The sequence below is a fragment of the Bufo bufo genome, chromosome 8, assembly GCF_905171765.1.
Source record: "Bufo bufo chromosome 8, aBufBuf1.1, whole genome shotgun sequence".
Classification (NCBI taxonomy): domain Eukaryota; kingdom Metazoa; phylum Chordata; class Amphibia; order Anura; family Bufonidae; genus Bufo; species Bufo bufo.
In genome coordinates, this window is record NC_053396.1 from 183,876,932 (window position 1) to 183,897,375 (window position 20,444).

The 20,444-nt window shown below is 41.8% G+C and overlaps 1 protein-coding gene across 1 annotated transcript in view; it reads right to left on the bottom strand.

Moving 5' to 3' along the window:
• Positions 1 to 7,602: 7,602 nt before the first annotated feature.
• Positions 7,603 to 20,444, bottom strand: part of LOC120977815 (cytochrome P450 2F2-like) — a 39,547-nt gene continuing 26,705 nt past the window's right edge. The window contains exons 9-10 of the mRNA XM_040405940.1: positions 14,433 to 14,574; positions 7,603 to 8,642 (exon numbers count right to left, since the gene is read on the bottom strand). Coding sequence (XP_040261874.1) covers positions 8,461 to 8,642; positions 14,433 to 14,574 — 324 coding nt within the window. The 3' untranslated portion in view covers positions 7,603 to 8,460. The remainder of the gene's footprint in view (positions 8,643 to 14,432; positions 14,575 to 20,444) is intronic.

Here is a 20,444-nt window from a genome sequence, read left to right on the forward strand (position 1 = left end):
TCACTTGTCCTAATCACCCTAATTGCTAAACCCTGTCATTGTGGCAAGGTTTCTGCTATATGATACAACCTGCACCTGCTGCTTATGGAGCAGGCTCAATGCAGCACTTCGCTCTATACATTGCCTGAGCAACAGTTACATACGAGTATACCAGATTTATAGTGATCTGTGACAAATTAATTTGTGACAAATCAAATTTCTTGTCTACGTTTGCCGAATCGATGGAATAAATTTTTTCAAAACGTCGCTTATCACTACTTCCCACTGATAATGTTGCACCTAAGCGAAGCCAGGTAGAACAGCCACCTACCTGTACTACTTCTACTACTTCTGGCCAGATAGCTTGTGGTGCTACTACCTAAATTCTGGTTCTGGACAAGGCCTGGCCCTAGGTCTTTTGTTTGGAATCATTTTGTATTCCAGACAATCCATACACAGTCAGACAAAGTATGGACAAACACACTGAAGACACTGATACAGATATTTGACTTTGGAAATAATGCACTGTCAATGCCACTAACAGATTTGGGCTGATCAAATAAGCAGAATTAAAAAAAAAACAGGGTAAAGTTGTCTACTACTATGAGATTGTTTCTCATCCCCTCCTATGTCAACACTTGAACTGTCTGGAGATGTCCTGACACAGATTTTGGACTAGTATTTCACATGTTTTCACTCACAAATTTTAAATGCTACCCTTTGAATTGTAAAACACACGTTGCACGCTTGTATTGCTATTGTTCACAAAACAATAAAAGCCTCGAACTGTCTGGAGATGCCCCGACACAGATTTTAGACTAGAATTTTTTGCTCAGAGATATCAAACGCTACCCTAAGTATTGTAAAATGCATGCTGTACACTTGTATTACTATTTTTCTCAAAACAAAAAAAAAAAACCTTGGAGATGTTCTGATACACAGATTTCACGTCTAGTATTTCATGTGTTTTCACACAAAGATTGAGCTTATTCCCCCCTACCCCACCAACACTAGAGAAAAAAACTTTATTCCTGTTCAAATGGGAAAAATGTTCTTCCAAGTGATTTTGAGGTTTTGCTGTGCAGCACTGCGGAATATGACACATACAGTTGTTTGTTTTACTAAAATAAGAAAATCTATTAGAATGAGGCAACACATTTTTTTCCCATAAAACAATGTTTATTGTTTATTCATTACTTTTATTGTGCAAAAATGATAATATATGACATATGAAGCTATATATACAGTGCTACCCATAATTATTCATACCCCTGGCAAATTTTGACTTAGTTACTTTTATTCAACCAGCAAGTAATTTTTTGACAGGAAATTACATAGGTGTCTCCCAAAACTCGATGTACAAGAGGCATTATTGTGGAAAAAAAAAACATTTCTCAGCTTTTATTTACATTTGAGCAAAAAGTGTCCAGTCCAAAATTATTCATAACCTTCACAAACTGTCACAGTCTGTGGGAAAATCAAAAGTTCTATACCATTCCAAATAGTCCAAGCTGTTCTAAAGCATCCTAATTACCCTGATTAATTGGGAACAGCTGTTTTAATCAACTCAACAGGTAAAAAACAGCAGCTCTCTGCAGTTGGTTTATGGACAGTTATGGCTAAGAAAAGGAGCTCAGTGAGGACCTGCGGCTGTGCATTGTGGCTGCTCACAAGTCAGGAAAGGGCTACAAGGCCATTTCTAAATGTTTTCAAGTTCCAGTAGCTACAGTGCAAAGTATTATTAAAGAATACAAGATGTTCTGCACTGTGGAAAATCTCAGAGGACGTGGTCGGAAGACAAAAAGTGACAACTGTGATGGCCAGGAGGATAGTTAGAGAGGTGAAAAAGAATCCAAGGATCACCACCAAGGCCATCCTGGTGAATCTGGGCTCTGCTCGTGGCAATGTCTCAAGGCAGACAATCCAACGGGCACTGCACACTGCTGGGTTCCACAGATGCAGACCAAGGAGGACGCCAGATAAGGCACACAAAATCTCATTTAGCCTTTGCAAAAGCTCATCTGGACAAATAAGAAGACTTCTGGTCTTCTGTGTTATGGTCAGATGAAACAAAAATTTTCATTGTTTGGTCACAATGATGTTTCCTTCATTTGGCGTAAAAAAGGAGAAGCCTTCAACCCAAAGAACACCACCCCCACTGTCAAACATGGTGGTGGGAACCTAATGCTTTGGGGGTGTTTTTTAGCCAATGGACCAGGGAACCTAATCACAGTAAACGGCACCATGAAAAAAGAGCAATACATGAGGATTCTCAATGACAACATCAGGCAGTCTGCAGAGAAACTTGGCCTTGGGCACCAGTGGACATTTCAGCATGACAATGACCCCAAACACACAGCAAAAGTGGTGAAGAAATGGTTAGCAGACAACAACATTAACGTTTTGGTGTGGCCCAGCCAGAGTCCAGACTTGAATCCAATTGAGAATCTGTGGAGGGGGCTAAAGATCAGGGTGATGGCAAGAAGACCCTCCAACCTGAAAGATTTGGAGCTCGTTGCTAAAGATGAATGGGCAAAAATACCTGTGGAGACATGCAAAAAGCTGGTCTGCAATTATTGGAAGCGTTTGATTGCTGTAATAGCCAATAAAGGCTTTTCTATTGATTATTGAGAAGGGTATGAATAATTTTAGACTGGACATCTTTTGCTCAAATGTAAGTAAAAGCTGAGAAATGTTTTTTTCCACAATAATGCCTCTTGTACATTGTCTTATTATCTTTTGGGAGACACCTATGTCATTTCCTGTCAAAAAATTACTTGCTGGTTAAGTAACTTTAAGTCAAAATTTGCCAGGGGTATGAATAATTATGGGCTGCACTGTTTTTATATATATATATATATATATATATATATACATATATATATATATATGCATATATTTGGACACTGACACAAATTTAGTTTTTTTTATCTGTTTACTAAAACATATTCAAGTTATAGTTATATACTTGGACAATTGACTCAAAGGCTGTTTCATTGGCAGGTGTGGTCAATTCCTTCATTATTTCATTCTCAATTAAGCACATAAAAGGCCTGGAGTTGATTTGAGGTGTGGTGCTTGCATTTTGAAGATTTTGCTGAGAAGTAAACATGCAGTCAAAGGAGCTCTCCATGCAGGTGAAACAAGCCATCCTTCATATGCGAAAACAGAAAAAACCCATCCGAGAAATAGCTACACTATTATAAGTGGCAAAATCTACAGTTTTGTACATCCAGAGAAATAAAGAAAACACTGGTGACCTCAACAATGCAAAAAGACCTGGACGCCCATGGAAGACAACAGTGGTGGATGATCGCAGAATAATTACTATGGTGAAGAGAAACCCTTTCACAGCAGCCAACCAAGTGAACAACACTTTCCAGGATATAGGCATATCAATATACAAATCTACCATTAAGAGAAGACTGCATTAAAAGTAAATACAGAGGCTTCACTGCACTGTGCAAGCCACTCATAAGCCTCAATAAGAAGAAGGCTAGATTGGACATTGCTAAAAAACATCTTAAAAACCAGCACACTTCTGGAAGAACATTCTTTGGACAGATGAAGCCAAGATCAACCTCTACCAGAATGATGGAAGGAAAAAAGTATGGGAAGGCATGGTACAGCTCATGATCCAAAGAATACCACATCAGTGATGGCATTGTGATGGCTTGGACATGCATGGCTGGCAGTGGCACTGAGTCCCTAGTGTTTATTGATGATGTGACACAGGACAGAAGCACCCAGATGAATTCTGGGGTTTTCAGAGACATACTGTGTGCTCAAATGCAGCCAAACTGATTGGTCGGCGTTTGATAATACATATGGACAATGACCCAAAACATAAAGCCAAAAAAAACCAGGAGTTTATTAAGGCAAAGAAGTGGAATATTCTTGAATGGCCAAGTCAGTCACCTGATCTGAACCCAATAGAGCATGCATTTCACTTGTTAAAGACTAAACTTCAGACAGAAAGGCCCACAAACAAACAGCAACTGAAAACCGTTGCAGTAAAGGCTTGGTAGAGGAGGCAACACAGCGTCTGATGATGTCCATGAGTTCAAAACTTCAGGCAGTCATTGCCAACGTTTTCAACCAAGTATTAGAAATTAACATTTTATTTACAATTATTTAATTTGTTTAATTACTTTTGATCCCCTGAAATGAAGGGATTGAGTTTAAAAAATGCTTTAGTTCCTTACATTTTATGCAATCATTTTGTTCAACCCACTAAATTAAAGCTGAAAGTCTGAACTTCAACTGCATCTGAATTGTTTTGTTCAAAATCCATTGTGGTAATGTACAGAACAAAAATTAGAAAAATGTTATCTCTGTCCAAATATATATGGACCTAAACTGTATATGTATATTCAGTATGACAAGAATAATGTGAAATAAACGTTAAAAAACAAAAGCAGATTACTATATTTTTCCTACTCCACCCACCAAAAAAGAATATAGATGAGCCATTTAATATCCACCCCATTGAAGAAAGCAAACCTTTATCTGACAGAATTAAAATTGAAAAGTTATGGTTCTTGGAATGCTTTAATTAAAGAACTTGAAGGTCTAAAAATCAACAGGCTGTTTTTTGCATGCTGATTGACTGTGGACCCCCAAAGGTTGTTCTACTGATGGGCTACATGCACCCCAGTCCAACACCAACATTGACTATGATTAACCTAATTGAAGGTAACACCTAATTTTTTTACTCAACATGTGATGAGAAAAGTTACAAATTCTGCCACAAATTTGAATCACCTCCCTTTTTTATGTAGGTATACAGCTAAATGAAATAATTCTGTCCACCTGCAGGCACCAGTAGTGGTATCTATGGAGACTGTTTATTATAGCGTTCAATGTAGTTCAAGTGTGGAAGTCAAGTGTAATGTAATGTACCACAAGTTTTAAGACTGACCTTCAATGCTTTTTGCTGTGTAATTTTCCATGACTGAAGACAAATCCACATATAATACATATCAATTTTGCTATGTATTTACCATGGAATTCATCCAGTCCATTGCATAGTGTCTAGTATCAAAACTGCAGTAAAAATACTCAGCATAAGGCCTCATGCACACGACCGTTTTTTTTTGTGGTCCGCAAAAACGGGTTCCGTTTTTACGTGATCCGCTACCGTTTTTTCGTCGTGGGCCTTCCTTGATTTTTGGAGGATCCACAGACATGAAAAAAATTTCGTTTTGGTGTCCGCCTGGCCGTGCGGAGCCAAACGGATCCGTCCTGAATTACAATGCAAGTCAATGGGGACGGATCCGTTTGACGTTGACACAATATGGTGCAATTTCAAACGGATCCGTCCCCCATTGACTTTCAATGTAAAGTCAGGACTTAATATACCATAGGAGTGGAGTTTACTCCAATCCGATGGTATATTTTAACTTGAAGCGTCCCCATCACCATGGAAACGCCTCTATGTTAGAATATACCATCGGATTTGAGTTACATCGTGAAACTCAGATCCGACAGTATATTCTAACACAGAGGCGTTCCCATAGTGATGGGGACGCTTCTAGTTAGAATATACTACGAACTGTGTACATGACTGCCCCCTGCTGCCTGGCAGCACCCGATCTTTTACAGGGGGCTGTGATCAGCACAATTAACCCTTCAGGTGCCGCACCTGAAGGGGTTAATTGTGCGTATCATAGCCCCCTGTAAGAGATCAGGGACTGCCAGGCAGCAGGGGCAGACCCCCCTCCCTCCCCAGTTTGAATATCATTGGTGGCCAGTGTGCGGCCCCCCCAGCCCCCCCTCTATTGTAATATCATTGGTGGCCAGTGTGCGGCCTCCGTCGGCCCCCCTCCCTCCCTTTATTGTAATATCATTGGTGGCCAGCGTGCGCCCCCCTTCTATTGTAATATCATTGGTGGCCAGTGTGCGGCCTCCCCCCCCTCTATTGTAATATCATTGGTGGCCAGTGTGCGGCCTCCCCCCCTCTATTGTAATATCATTGGTGGCCAGTGTGCGGCCTCCCCCGGCCTCTCCTCCCTCCCTCTATTGTAATATCATTGGTGGCCAGTGTGCGGCTTTCGTCGCCCCCCCTCCCTCTATTGTAATATCATTGGTGGCCAGTGTGCGGCCTCCCCCCCTCTATTGTAATATCATTGGTGGCCAGTGTGCGGCCTCCCCCGGCCTCTCCTCCCTCCCTCTATTGTAATATCATTGGTGGCCAGTGTGCGGCCTCTGTCGCCCCCCCTCCCTCTATTGTAATATCATTGGTGGCCAGTGTGCGGCCTCCCCTCTCCCCCCCCCATCATTGGTGGCAGCGGAGAGTTCCGATCGGAGTCCCAGTTTAATCGATGGGGCTCCGATCGGTAACCATGGCAACCAGGACGCTACTGCAGGCCTGGTTGCCATGGTTACTTAGCAATATTACAATATTGGAAGCATCATACTTACCTGCAGCGCTGTCTGTGACCGGCCGGGAGCTCCTCCTACTGGTAAGTGACAGGTCTGTGCGGCGCATTGCTTAATGATCTGTCATTTACCAGTAGGAGGAGCTCCCGGCCGGTTACAGACAGCGCAGCAGGTAAGTATGATGCTTCTAATATTGTAATATTGCTAAGTAACCATGGCAACCAGGCCTGCAGTAGCGTCCTGGTTGCCATGGTTACCGATCGGAGCCCCAGAGCGATTAAACTGGGACTCCGATCGGAATCTCCGCTGCCACCAATGATCGGGGGGGGGGAGAGGGGAGGCCGCACACTGGCCACCAATGATATTAATACAATAGAGGGGGGGCCAGGGGGGCCGCACACTGGCCACCAATGATATTAATACAATAGAGGGGGGGCCGGGGGGGGCCGCACACTGGCCACCAATGATATTACAATAGAGGGAGGGGGGGCGCACGCTGGCCACCAATGATATTACAATAAAGGGAGGGAGGGGGGGCAGACGGAGGCCGCACACTGGCCACCAATGATATTACAATAGAGGGAGGGGGGCCGGGGGGGGCCGCACTGGCCACCAATGAAATTAAAACTGGGGAGGGAGGGGGGTCTGCCCCCTGCTGCCTGGCAGCCCCTGATCTCTTATAGGGGGCTATGATATGCACAATTAACCCCTCAGGTGCAGCACCTGAGGGGTTAATTGTGCGGATCACAGCCCCCTGTAAGAGATCTGGTGCTGCCAGGCAGCAGGGGGCAGTCATGTACACAGTTCGTAGTATATTCTAACTAGAAGCGTCCCCATCACTATGGGAACACCTCTGTGTTAGAATATACTGTCGGATCTGAGTTTTCACGAAGTGAAAACTCATCTCTGAAAAACTTTTATGCAGACAGATCTTCGGATCCGTCTGTATGAAAGTAACCTACGGCCACGGATCACGGACGCGGATGCCAATCTTGTGTGCATCCGTGTTCTTTCACGGACCCATTGACTTGAATGGGTCCGTGAACCGTTGTCCGTCCAAAAAATAGGACAGGTCATATTTTTTTGACGAACAGGAAACACAGATCACGGATGCGGCTGCAAAACGGTGCATTTTCCGATTTTTCCACGGACCCAATGAAAGTCAATGGGTCCGCGAAAAAAAAAAGGGAAAACGGCACAACGGCCACGGATGCACACAACGGTCGTGTGCATGAGGCCTAAACTGACATTCTGTGATCCACAACACAAGTAAAATCCACTATGGCTTTTTTATGCAGCAGTGAATTGATGATAAAATTTATAAAAATCTCATTCACTTATTTTTTGTCGGCAATTCCATGGTTGAAAGTCCTACAGTGTATCCACCCTGTGTGGGAGTACCCTTAAAGGGGTTTTCCGAGTTTATAGCTGAACCCAGATATATCGCCAATTTCACCCCTCCTGCCACCCTGACATGAGCATCAGAGCATTTCATGCTCCGATGCTCATCCTTGCCCTGCGCTGTATGGCACAGGGCAAGTTTCTTTTTTGTTTATATTATTACACTGCTAGGTGGGGGCTTCCACCTAGCAGTGTTCCTGGTGATGTCACCGACTCTGATGGGGGGGGTAGCACTGCCCTAGCCATTTTACAGATAAGGGTAGCGCTAAAGAGCGCTCATTAGTGCCGCTGTAGTCACAGGGCTCACTGCTAGGCGGAAGCCTCCACCTAGCTTTCCCCTTGGAGAGCCCGGTACAAAAAATGCCATTGCCCTGCACGATACAGCACAGGGCAACGGAGAACATTGGAGCCTGAAATGCTCTGATGCTCATATCAGGGAGGCTGAGTAGGGGAAGAAGGGGACAACCCTTTTAAGGTTGTAATGAACAGGCTGTTCTGACCTAATCTTGCATTACCTTTATTATATTTTACTTTATTTTGTGTTTACTATGTTGAAAGTTTTTACATTTCAGTATAATACAGGTTTCCGAGTTGCTCGTTACCTACTAATACACATTACAATGCTGCCCTCTAGTGTCTGGCACAGAATTAATTTTAAATGTACATAAAGCACCAGGAATTACCATACTTCTCAGTATACTAACGAGGCACAGCAATTAGCTGGTAATCTACGGGTACATTGCCAACACCGCTGAGTGATGGGGTGAGGTCGATCTCTTCAGGATGTACTGTGGGTTTGAACTCAAAATTTTGCAGGAAAGTAGTAAAAAATATGAAAATTTCCATGCGGGCTAAACCTTCCCCTGGACAGATGCGTTTACCTGAAGAATAAAAACAGATTTAATCATATAACATAATAGTATAGCTGGCATTCGGATTAGTGTTGAGCCAATCGAAGTTAACAAAATGGTATTCGATCCGAATTTCAGGAAAAATTCACCACAAATTTGAACTTCTTGGTGCTTCGTGGTAACAAATACATTTTTCATGAGATGGTGGTAAATTAATATAAAATACATAGTCACCTCATCCATTTGATTGTGGAAAGGCAGTCCTGGCCATCTTGATTGAAAAAACGCACCAATTCTTGCACGCGCTAATTCATCACGTCAGCACGAGAAATGTCGCATTTTCTTCAATCAAGATGGCCCTCTCCACGATCAGATGCATGAGATGTGTATGTAATTTTTTGTTTTAACCCCAGATTAACCCCCTTAAAGGCTGACTGTGACTCTCAGATGCCACCATAAGCGTTGAACGCGGCATCTGAGGGGTTCATCACAAGAGATATTTCCCAGACTGTGCCCAGCAGTCAAATGAATGTCAACCATAAAAGGGGGAAATTTAATTGGCAGCTTCCATGGTGCATGTGGACAGTCATGGGGATGGTTTAACTTCACTCTAGAAATACTTATAATGTAATATATGGCATGAATATAAGCAAAGCATTAACAGGAGAGAGCATGGACACACGTGACAGTTCTATGTAGCTCACATATGGTTCATTGTGGTTGTGGTTGTCCAATATTGGAATATGAAGGGCAGATCTGGAGCACAAACAGCTGCCCTAACAAGTGAAATATTCTGTAGAGCAGCAATCTGTAAATGGTGGCTCACCAGCTGTTGTAAGACTGCAACACCCAGCAAGCCCTTACACGTCATGGTTGGGGCTGTAGGTTCAGAGTAACTGAAGAGCCACTCTGCAATTTTCCGAAAGTGGACACAGGTTTGTGGAAAAGGGGTCATGGCCTCCTCTGGTTTGCCAAATGTATTATCATTTATGCCTGAAACTGTTGTGAATTATAGCAAAAATCTAGACTTGAATCTATGTACAATGCAATTTAAAGGTCTTCAGACTTTTTCACTTTGTTCCTATGTTGTTATATTGTGAGCCTTGTGCTAAAAGTAAAAAAAAATCACGTTTTCCCCATCAATCTGCACTCAGTACCGTATAATTAAAAAGTGAAAACAGAATGATAGAACTTTCAAAATTATTAAAAAAAGGAAGAACTAAAATTTTGCATGGACAAGAAATCCGGCCCCTGGCTATGACACTTTTTTTTAGCTGAGACCCTCGCATTTCTCTTGACCATCTTTGAGATGTTTCTACACTTTGATTGGAGTCCACCTGTGGTAAAATTAGATAATTGGACATGATTTGGAAAGATACAACCTGTGTATGTAAGATCTCTTAACTGTCAATGTATATTAGAGCAACAACCAAGCCATGATTAGGACGGAACTGCCTACATTGAAGAAATAAGGAAAAATTATGTACTGCCGGGTTGATTTTTGGAGAGATTGGCTTTCCATACATGGTTTGGTGGGTTTAAGTAATAAGTAGGTGAATTGAGTAGTACAGACAGATAAGGATTAATGAGTTATAGTTTGTTTTGATGTATTTTTCAATACCAACTGATTTTCAATATCAACTGATTTCAATATAATGTGAATTGATGATTTCAGTTATTTGATTCAAGTATCATTTTACTAAAAAGCAGCCTGTAGCATATAAGCAGTGAACACGCCAAAAAAATTCTATCCGCTTCATGTAAATAGTCAAAATACACATTAAATGATAATTAGCAAAGTGTTTATAAGCAGTTAAATTATGGTTTTATAGTCTTAAGAGACATCACATTCAGTAGTGTTACTTTTTATCAGGTGTTTACAGGTCTTTTTTTATATTTTTTTCCATGTCTATGAATTTTCTATTTTATGCAGTAGCATAATTTTAGGGGATGGGGATGCAGTAGTAACACCTGAATCTTGTACCCAAGGACAAACACTCCCCCCCCCCAATGTAGGGTTTGCTAATATCTCTCATATCTCTCTCTCTCTTTGTCTCTAAATATATATATTGCAACAAGGTTCGAGGAATCATCGTGGATGATAGGACGTGTCACCGAGGTTCCTGGCCTCGGTGGAGTAAGAGCCGTTTTTTATGTGTCAGCAGCAGTTGCTGTTTGACACCTTAATACTTAGTATGGCTGTATAGCTGATCCGGGACGACTCTTACTATGTTCCAGGTTGGGTTTTGCCAGGCATAAAAACCAGCTAGCACTGCCAGGTGAGAAGGATAACCTCAGTCTGACAGTGGAGCTCAGGAGGTCTGTGTGCTGGGATCTGAGGCCTGTGCTGGGCTGGAGAGCAGAGACCCATGTGTCAGGGGAACAGGCCGCCTAAAGCCTGTGTTTGGACTTTCTGAGGCAGAACTGCCACCAAGGTGACTTTTTGCTATGTGGAATTTCCATTGTGCGTAAACTAACACCAAGACTGCAAAGTGACATTTTGTTTTTGCTTTATGTGTGAATAAACACTGAAGTTTGATTTAAATACTGGTAATTTGCCTCTGTACTGCGTCCGCACACCCTGTCTACCAGAGTGAATCCCCACAATTGGTGGAGGATGCGGGCATGAGCAGTGAGGCTGGCGTGAACGCCAATATTTTTTGGTTCACTGTAATGACCGGGCGGAAGAGGCTTTCTCCGCTTTGAAGTCGGCCCTGTGTGGGTCCTCGGTTTTGGAGACGCCCAACTTCAAGCGGGAATTCATAGTACAGACAGACTTCTCCGAAGTAGGCCTCGGTGCTGTACTGTCTCAGGAAGTCAACAGGGAGGGGCATCCCATTGTCTTCCTAAGCAGCAAGCTCATCCCAGCCGAGACCAGGTACAGTATAGTGGAGAGAAAGTGCCTGGCTATCAAGTGGGCACTCGAGTCTCTCTGCTATTATTTGTTGGGGAGAACATTCTGCCTGGTGACTGATCACTCCCCTCTGAAGTGGATGAGCCAGGCCAAAGAGAGGAATGCCCGAGTCACCAGGTGGTTCCTGTCCTTACAAAACTTTAAGTTCTCCGTAGAACACAGGGCAGGGAAACGTGGATGCCCTGTCCCGAGTATACTGTATGGCATGTGTTCACCCCCTCAGGGTTGAACAAAGGGAGAGGTATATAAGAAGGTACAAGGAATCATCGTGTATGATAGGTACGTGTCACCGAGGTTCCTGGCCTTGGTGGAGTAAGAGCCAATTTTATGTTTCAGCAGCAGTTGCTGTTTGACACCTTAATATTTAGTATGGCTGTATAGCTGATCCGGGACGGCTCTTACTGGGAGTAGTCAAAGTGCTGGGTGGGTGACTACTCCCTATGTTCCAGGCCCGGTTTTGCCAGGCATAAAAAACAGCCAGAACTGCCAGGTGAGAAGGATTACCTCCGTCTGACAGTGGAGCTCAGGAGGTCTGTGTGCTGGGATCTGAGCTCTGTGCTGGGCTGGAGAGCGGAGACTTGTATGTCAGAGGAACAGGCCACCTAAAGCCTGTGTTTGGACTTTCTGAGGCAGAACTGCCACCAAGGTGACTTTTTGCTATGTGGACCTTCCATTGTGTGTGAACTAACTCTAAGACTGCAAAGTGACGTTTTGTTTTTGCTTTTTGTGTGAATAAACACAGAAGTTTGATTTAAGAACTGGTAATTTTCCTCTGTACTGTGTCCGCACACCCTGTCTACCAGAGCGAATCCCCACTATATACAGTATATATATATATACACTGCTCAAAAAAATAAAGGGAACACAAAAATAACACATCCTATATCTGAATTAATTAAATATTCTTCTGAAATACTTTGTTCTTTACATAGTTGAATGTGCTGACAACAAAATCACACAAAAATAAAAAAATGGAAATCAAAGTTTTCAACCCATGGAGGTCTGGATTTGGAGTCACACTCCAAATTAAAGTGGAAAAACACACTACAGGCTGATCCAACTTTGATGTAATGTCCTTAAAACAAGTCAAAATGAGGCTCAGTAGTGTGCGTGGCCTCCACGCGCCTGTATGACCTCCCTACAACGCCTGTGCATGCTCCTGATGAGGTGGCGGACGGTCTCCTGAGGGATCTCCTCCCAGACCTGGACTAAAGCATCTGCCAACTCCTGGACAGTCTGTGGTGCAACGTGACGTTGGCGGATAGAGCGAGACACGATGTCCCAGATGTGCTCAATTGGATTCAGGTCTGGGGAACGGGCGGGCAAGTCCATAGCATCAATGCCTTCGTCTTGCAGGAACTGCTGACACACTCCAGCCACATAAGGTCTAGCATTGTCTTGCATTAGGAGGAACCCAGGGCCAACCGCACCAGCATATGGTCTCACAAGGGGTCTGAGGATCTCATCTCGGTACCTAATGGCAGTCAGGCTACCTCTGGCGAGCACATGGAGGGCTGTGCGGCCCTCCAAAGAAATGCCATTTCACACCATTACTGACCCAATGCCAAACCGGTCATGCTGGAGGATGTTGAGGGCAGCAGGCAGCAGAACATTCTCCACGGCATCTCAAGACTCTGTCACGTCTGTCACATGTGCTCAGTGTGAACCTGCTTTCATCTGTGAAGAGCACAGGGCGCCAGTGGCGAATTTGCCAATCTTGGTGTTCTCTGGCAAATGCCAATCGTCCTGCACGGTGTTGGGCTGTAAGCACAACCCCCACCTGTGGATGTCGGGCCCTCATATCACCCTCATGGAGTCTGTTTCTGACCGTTTGAGCAGACACATGCACATTTGTGGCCTGCTGGAGGTCATTTTGCAGGGCTCTGGCAGTGCTCCTCCTGTTCCTCCTTGCACAAAGGCGGAGGTAGCGGTCCTGCTGCTGGGTTGTTGCCCTCCTACGGCCTCCTCCACGTCTCCTGATGTACTGGCCTGTCTCCTGGTAGTGCCTCCATGCTCTGGACACTACGCTGACAGACACAGCAAACCTTCTTGCCACAGCTCGCATTGATGTGCCATCCTGGATAAGCTGCACTACCTGAGCCACTTGTGTGGGTTGTAGACTCCGTCTCATGCTACCACTAGAGTGAAAGCACCGCCAGCATTCAAAAGTGACCAAAACATCAACCAGGAAGCATAGGAACTGAGAAGTGGTCTGTGGTCACCACCTGCAGAACCACTCCTTTATTGGGGGTGTCTTGATAATTGCCTATAATTTCCACCTGTTGTCTATTCCATTTGCACAACAGCATGTGAAATTGATTGTCACTCAGTGTTGCTTCCTAAGTGGACAGTTTGATTTCACAGAAGTGTGATTGACTTGGAGTTACATTGTGTTGTTTAAGTGTTCCCTTTATTTTTTTGAGCAGTGTATATATATATATATATATATATATATATATATATGTAAAAAACTTGACACCTTTTTTCTGTTGGAGATCAAATAGGGACTACAATATAAGGGAAAATTATTAAGTTCTAATTACCCCACAAATTTTGCATTGATTCCTTGCCAAAAAGTTTCCAGTGGCATGCATGGTTTACAGCTGTGACCGTGCCAAGAAAGGACAAAAGGGCATGTCCTATCTTGGCAAAATTGTGACTATAAACTGCAGCAGCACATGCACAAATGGCAGTATGGACTTTTGTTAAGAAAAATGGGAAGCAGGTTTCACACAGCCTCCTCAGGGCCAAATTTCTAGTGTGAAAAGACTCCATGTACTGTATATGTACTCTTACATCACTTTTTTTTTTTAAATTCCTATTGGATTCATATGGAGATCACACAGAGGCTGTATTAGGCACTTCATATAACATGACTCATACAGTTAGTTATAGAACTACTGTACCTAAAGAGAAAGGCATAAAAGCATCATTATTCTTGAACCGATTATTCTCATCCAAGAAATTTTCTGGGTTGAATGCTTCGGGTTCCTTGAATTTCTCAGGATCGTTGTGGACGGAGGCAAGGACTGGGGTCACGTTTGTGCCCTGGAGAATAATCATAATGAATATTTATCATACTTCATTGATTGCATTTTTTATTAGTCCAACTAAGATTTGCCCTCACACACTCAATCACTTTCAGTACTCCATACTGTCCTCATCTGACAACTAAATACTGTATATATGCCGCAAGCCCCAGAGGATTGAAGCGGAGGCTGGATGTGGCAGCAGCTCTGGCTGCAATAGTTATTCGTATATATATATATATATATATATATATATACATATATGTTTATTAGTGTTGAGATTGTAATTTTGCTAATATACTGCTATAGTAATTTTTTTTAATAGTGTACATATTTTCCAAAACTGAAGTTCAGAAGAGGCAAAAAAAAATTGACAAAAAAAAAAGGATTATAGCACTATATTAGCTAAATTGCAATCTATATGTGTATTTTATGAAAATTCGTAATATTGCTCTAACTTCGTCTTTTAGAATATTATGAATATTCTAAAAGACGAAGTTAGAGCAATATTAAGAATATTCGTAAAATACTCATATTAGCCTAGCCATAGTCAATTAGTCGAACGTTGCCTTATACTGTCAAAAGAACAATCGCAATAAGCGATTAATTAAATCGCATATTATTAGCAATAAATGGAATAATGAAGAAAATTCGATTTTGACGAATATAAGACGAATATTCAATCGAATATTCGCAAAATATTGCGAAATCGAATATGGCTCCTCCCGCTCATCACTAATGTTTATATATATGCAATAGTGAGTTGATTGTTTACCATGACGTGTACAATGCATTAAATAATACTTAATACACATATAGACCAAAATGGTTGGTACCCCTTCATTAAAGAAAGAAAAGCCCACAATGGCCACTGATATAACTTGAAACTGAGAAAAGTAATAATAAATAAGAATTTACTGAAAATCGGCTAATGAAGATCAGACATTTTTAACTGTGGCGCAACAGAATAATTTATAAAACAAACTAATGAAACAGACCTGGACAAAAATGATGGTACCCTTAATTTTATATATATATATATATATATATATATATATATACAGGGAGTGCATAATTATTAGGCAAATTAGTATTTTGACCACATCATCCTCTTTATGCATGTTGTCTTACTCCAAGCTGTATAGGCTCGAAAGCCTACTACCAATTAAGCATATTAGGGGATGTGCATCTCTGTAATGAGAAGGGGTGTGGTCTAATGACATCAACACCCTATATTAGGTGTGCATAATTATTAGGCAACTTCCTTTCCTTTGGCAAAATGGGTCAAAAGAAGGACTTGACAGGCTCAGAAAAGTCAAAAATAGTGAGATATCTTGCAGAGGGATGCAGCACTCTTAAAATTGCAAAGCTTCTGAAGCGTGATCATCGAACAATCAAGCGTTCATTCAAAATAGTCAACAGGGTCGCAAGAAGCGTGTGGAAAAACCAAGGCGCAAAATAACTGCCCATGAACTGAGAAAAGTCAAGCGTGCAGCTGCCAAGATGCCACTTGCCACCAGTTTGGCCATATTTCAGAGCTGCAACATCACTGGAGTGCCCAAAAGCACAAGGTGTGCAATACTCAGAGACATGGCCAAGGTAAGAAAGGCTGAAAGACGACCACCACTGAACAAGACACACAAGCTGAAACGTCAAGACTGGGCCAAGAAATATCTCAAGACTGATTTTTCTAAGGTTTTATGGACTGATGAAATGAGAGTGAGTCTTGATGGGCCAGATGGATGGGCCCGTGGCTGGATTGGTAAAGGGCAGAGAGCTCCAGTCCGACTCAGACGCCAGCAAGGTGGAGGTGGAGTACTGGTTTGGTCTGGTATCATCAAAGATGAGCTTGTGGGGCCTTTTCAGGTTGAGGATGGAGTCAAGCTCCCAGTCCTACAACCAGTTTCTGGAAGACACCTTCTTCAAGCAGTGGTACAGGAAGAAGTCTGCATCCTTCAAGAAAAACATGATTTTCATGCAGGACAATGCTCCATCACACGCGTCCAAGTACTCCACAGCGTGGCTGGCAAGAAAGGGTATAAAAGAAGAAAATCTAATGACATGGCCTCCTTGTTCACCTGATCTGAACCCCATTGAGAACCTGTGGTCCATCATCAAATGTGAGATTTACTAGGAGGGAAAACAGTACACCTCTCTGAACAGTGTCTGGGAGGCTGTGGTTGCTGCTGCACGCAATGTTGATGGTGAACAGATCAAAACACTGACAGAATCCATGGATGGCAGGCTTTTGAGTGTCCTTGCAAAGAAAGGTGGCTATATTGGTCACTGATTTGTTTTTGTTTTGTTTTTGAATGTCAGAAATGTATATTTGTGAATGTTGAGATGTTATATTGGTTTCACAGGTAAAAATAAATAATTGAAATGGTTATATATTTGTTTTTTGTTAAGTTGCCTAATAATTATGCACAGTAATAGTCACCTGCACACACAGATATCCCCCTAAAATAGCTAAAACTAAAAACAAACTAAAAACTACTTCCAAAAATATTCAGCTTTGATATTAATGAGTTTTTTGGGTTCATTGAGAACATGGTTGTTGTTCAATAATAAAATTAATCCTCAAAAATACAACTTGCCTAATAATTCTGCACTCCCTGTATATATATATATATATATATATATATATATTATTATTATTATTTTTTTGTTGTTGCACAACCTTTTGAAGCAATCAAGAGATTTCTTTAACTCTTAATGAGACTTCTGCACTCTTAATGAGACTTCTGTTTCACTGGTATTTTGGAGCACTTCTCGTAAGCAAACTGCTCCAGCTGTCTCAGGTTTTAACACTGCATGTTTCAGCCCCTTTCACAGATGTTCAATAAGATTTAGATCAGTGCTCAAAGAAGGCCACAATCGTCCAATTCTTTGCTCTTAGCCATTCTTGCATGTTTTAGCTGTGTGTTTTGGGTTAATTTACCTTTAGAGGACCCATGACTTATGACTGAGACCAAGCTTTCTGACACTGGGCATGACATTTTTCTCCATAATGCCTTGATAGTCTTGAGATTTCTTTGTATGCTTCATTTTGCATCTGTCAACACAGAGATCATCTTACTTGCCAAAAAGGTCCACTTTTCTCTTATCCAACTAAAGGACATCCTCCGAGAAGCTTTGTGGCTTGTCAATATACATTTTGGCACATTCCAGTCTAGCTTTTTTATGACTTACTTTCAACAGTGTTTCATCCTTGATTACTTCCATTAAGTCAACTTTGGCTAAGACTTTGACAAATGGTGTGATCTGACACTGATGTACCTTGACCTGGGAGTTCACCTTTAATCTCTTTGGAAGTTGTTCTTGGCTCTTTGGTTACCATTCATATTATCCATCTCTTCAATTTGGCATAAATTTTCCACTTGCGGCCAGGGAGGTTGGCTACTGTCCAATAGAGCTTAAACTTCTGAATAATATGTGCAATTGTAGTAACAGGAACACCAAGCTGTTTGGAGATGGTCTTCTAGCCTTTACTGTAAACATGTTTGTGTATAATTTTCTTTCTAATCTCTTAAAACAACTCCCCCCTTAACTTTCTTTGGTCTATCAAGCATGATATTAAACAGCACATTAATTACATTTACCCTTTAAATAGGCAGACTGGCTGATTACAAGTTTGAAGATACCTATGATTATAATTTCAGGACACACCTTAGGTTAACATGTCCGTATGGTCAAATTATTTTCAATCTTTTTTAGAGGTATCATCATTTTTTTTCAACACAGTTTTATTATTTTGTTTTATAAATTATTCATTTGAACCTCAATTTAAAAGCAATGTCTGATTTTCATTAGCTTATTTTAAGTACATTTTTATTTATTATTAATTTTGTCACTTTAAATTATTGCAGTGACCATTGTTGTTTTTTCGTTCCTTAACAGAAGGGTACCAACAATTTTGTCCACGTGTGATAAGTCTCTGGGCACCTAGGTTGAGATTAGTAACATACAGTCAGGTCCATAAATATTGGGACATCAACACAATTCTAACATTTTTGTCTCTATACACCACCACAATGGATTTGAAATTAAACAAACAAGATGTGCTTTAACTGCAGACTGTCAGCTTTAATTTGAGGGAATTTACATCCAAATCAGGTGAACGGTGTAGGATTTACAACAGTTTGCATATGTGCCTCCCACTTGTTAAGGGACCTAAAGTAATGGGACAATTGGCTTCTCGGCTGTTCCATGGCCAGGTGTGTGTTATTCCCTCATTATCCTAATTACAATGAGCAGATAAAAGGTCCAGAGTTCATTTCCAGTGTGCTATTTGCATTTGGAATCTGTTGCTGTCAACTCTCAAGATGAGATCCAAAGAGCTGTCACTATCAGTGAAGCAAGCCATCATTAGGCTGAAAAAAACAAAACAAACCCATCAGAGAGATAGCAAAAACATTAGGCGTGGCCAAAACAACAGTTTGGAACATTCTTAAAAAGAAGGAACGCACTGGTGAGCTCAGCAACACCAAAAGACCCGGAAGACCACGGAAAACAACTGTGGTGGATGACCGAAGAATTCTTTCCTGGTGAAGAAAACACCCTTCACAACAGTTGGCCAGATCAAGAACACTCTCCAGGAGGTAGGTGTATGTGTGTCAAAGTCAGCAATCAAAAGAAGACTTCACCAGAGTGAATACAGGGGGTTCACCACAAGGTGTAAACCATCTGTGAGCCTCAAAAACAGAAAGGCCAGATTAGAGTTTGCCAAACAACACCTAAAAAAGCCTTCACAGTTCTGGAACAACATCCTATGGACAGATGAGACCAAGATCAACTTGTACCAGAGTGATGGGAAGAGAAGAGTATGGAGAAGGAAAGGAACTGCTCATGATCCTAAGCATACCACCTCATCAGTGAAGCATGGTGGTGGTAGTGTCATGGCGTGGGCATGTATGGCTGCCAATGGAACTGGTTCTCTTGTATTTATTGATGATGTGACTGCTGACAAAAGCAGCAGGATGAATTCTGAAGTGTTTCAGGCAATATTATCTGCTGATATTCAGCCAAATGCTTCAGAACTCTTTGGACGGCGCTTCACAGTGGAGATGGACAATGACCCAAAGCATACTGCAAAAGCAACCAAAGAGTTTTTTAAGGGAAAGAAGTGAAATGTTGTGCAATGGCCAAGTAATCACCTGACCTACATCTGATTGAGCATGCATTTCACTTGCTATAGACAAAACTGAAGGGAAAATGCCCCAAGAGCAAGCAGGAACTGAAGACAGTTGCAGTAGAGGCCTGGCAGAGCATCATCAGGGATGAAACCCAGCGTCTGGTGATGTCTATGCATTCCAGACTTCAGGCATTAAATGACTGCAAAGGATTTGCACCCAAATATTAAAAAGTGAAAGTTTTATTTATTATTATTATTCTGTCCCATTACTTTTGGTCCCTTAACAAGTGGGAGGCACATATGCAAACTGTTGTAATTCCTACACTGTTCACCTGATTTGGATGTAAATACCCTCAAATTAAAGCTGACAGTCTGCAGTTAAAGCACATCTTGTTCGTTTAATTTCAAATACATTGTGGTGGCGTATAGAGCCAAAAATTTTAGAATTGTGTTGATGTCCCAATATTTATGGACCTGACTGTATGTTACTAAGACCTTATTCACAGTTTTGATGTTTTCCATCAATATTTGTAACCCAAAATCAGGTCTGGATCCAAATACAGAATAGGTGCAAATGTTATCATTATAATTTTCTCTGTTTATGTTCTGTAATCTGTAGCCTTTGCTAGAGAGCACCACATGGGAGGAGTGAGCAGAGCCTGGTGTAAAGTAAGTTCCTGTGTGCTATGTGTGTGTGTGTGTGTGTGTGTGTGTGTGTAAAGCTAGGAACAGAGCAGAGAGCAGTTTTTTTGCAG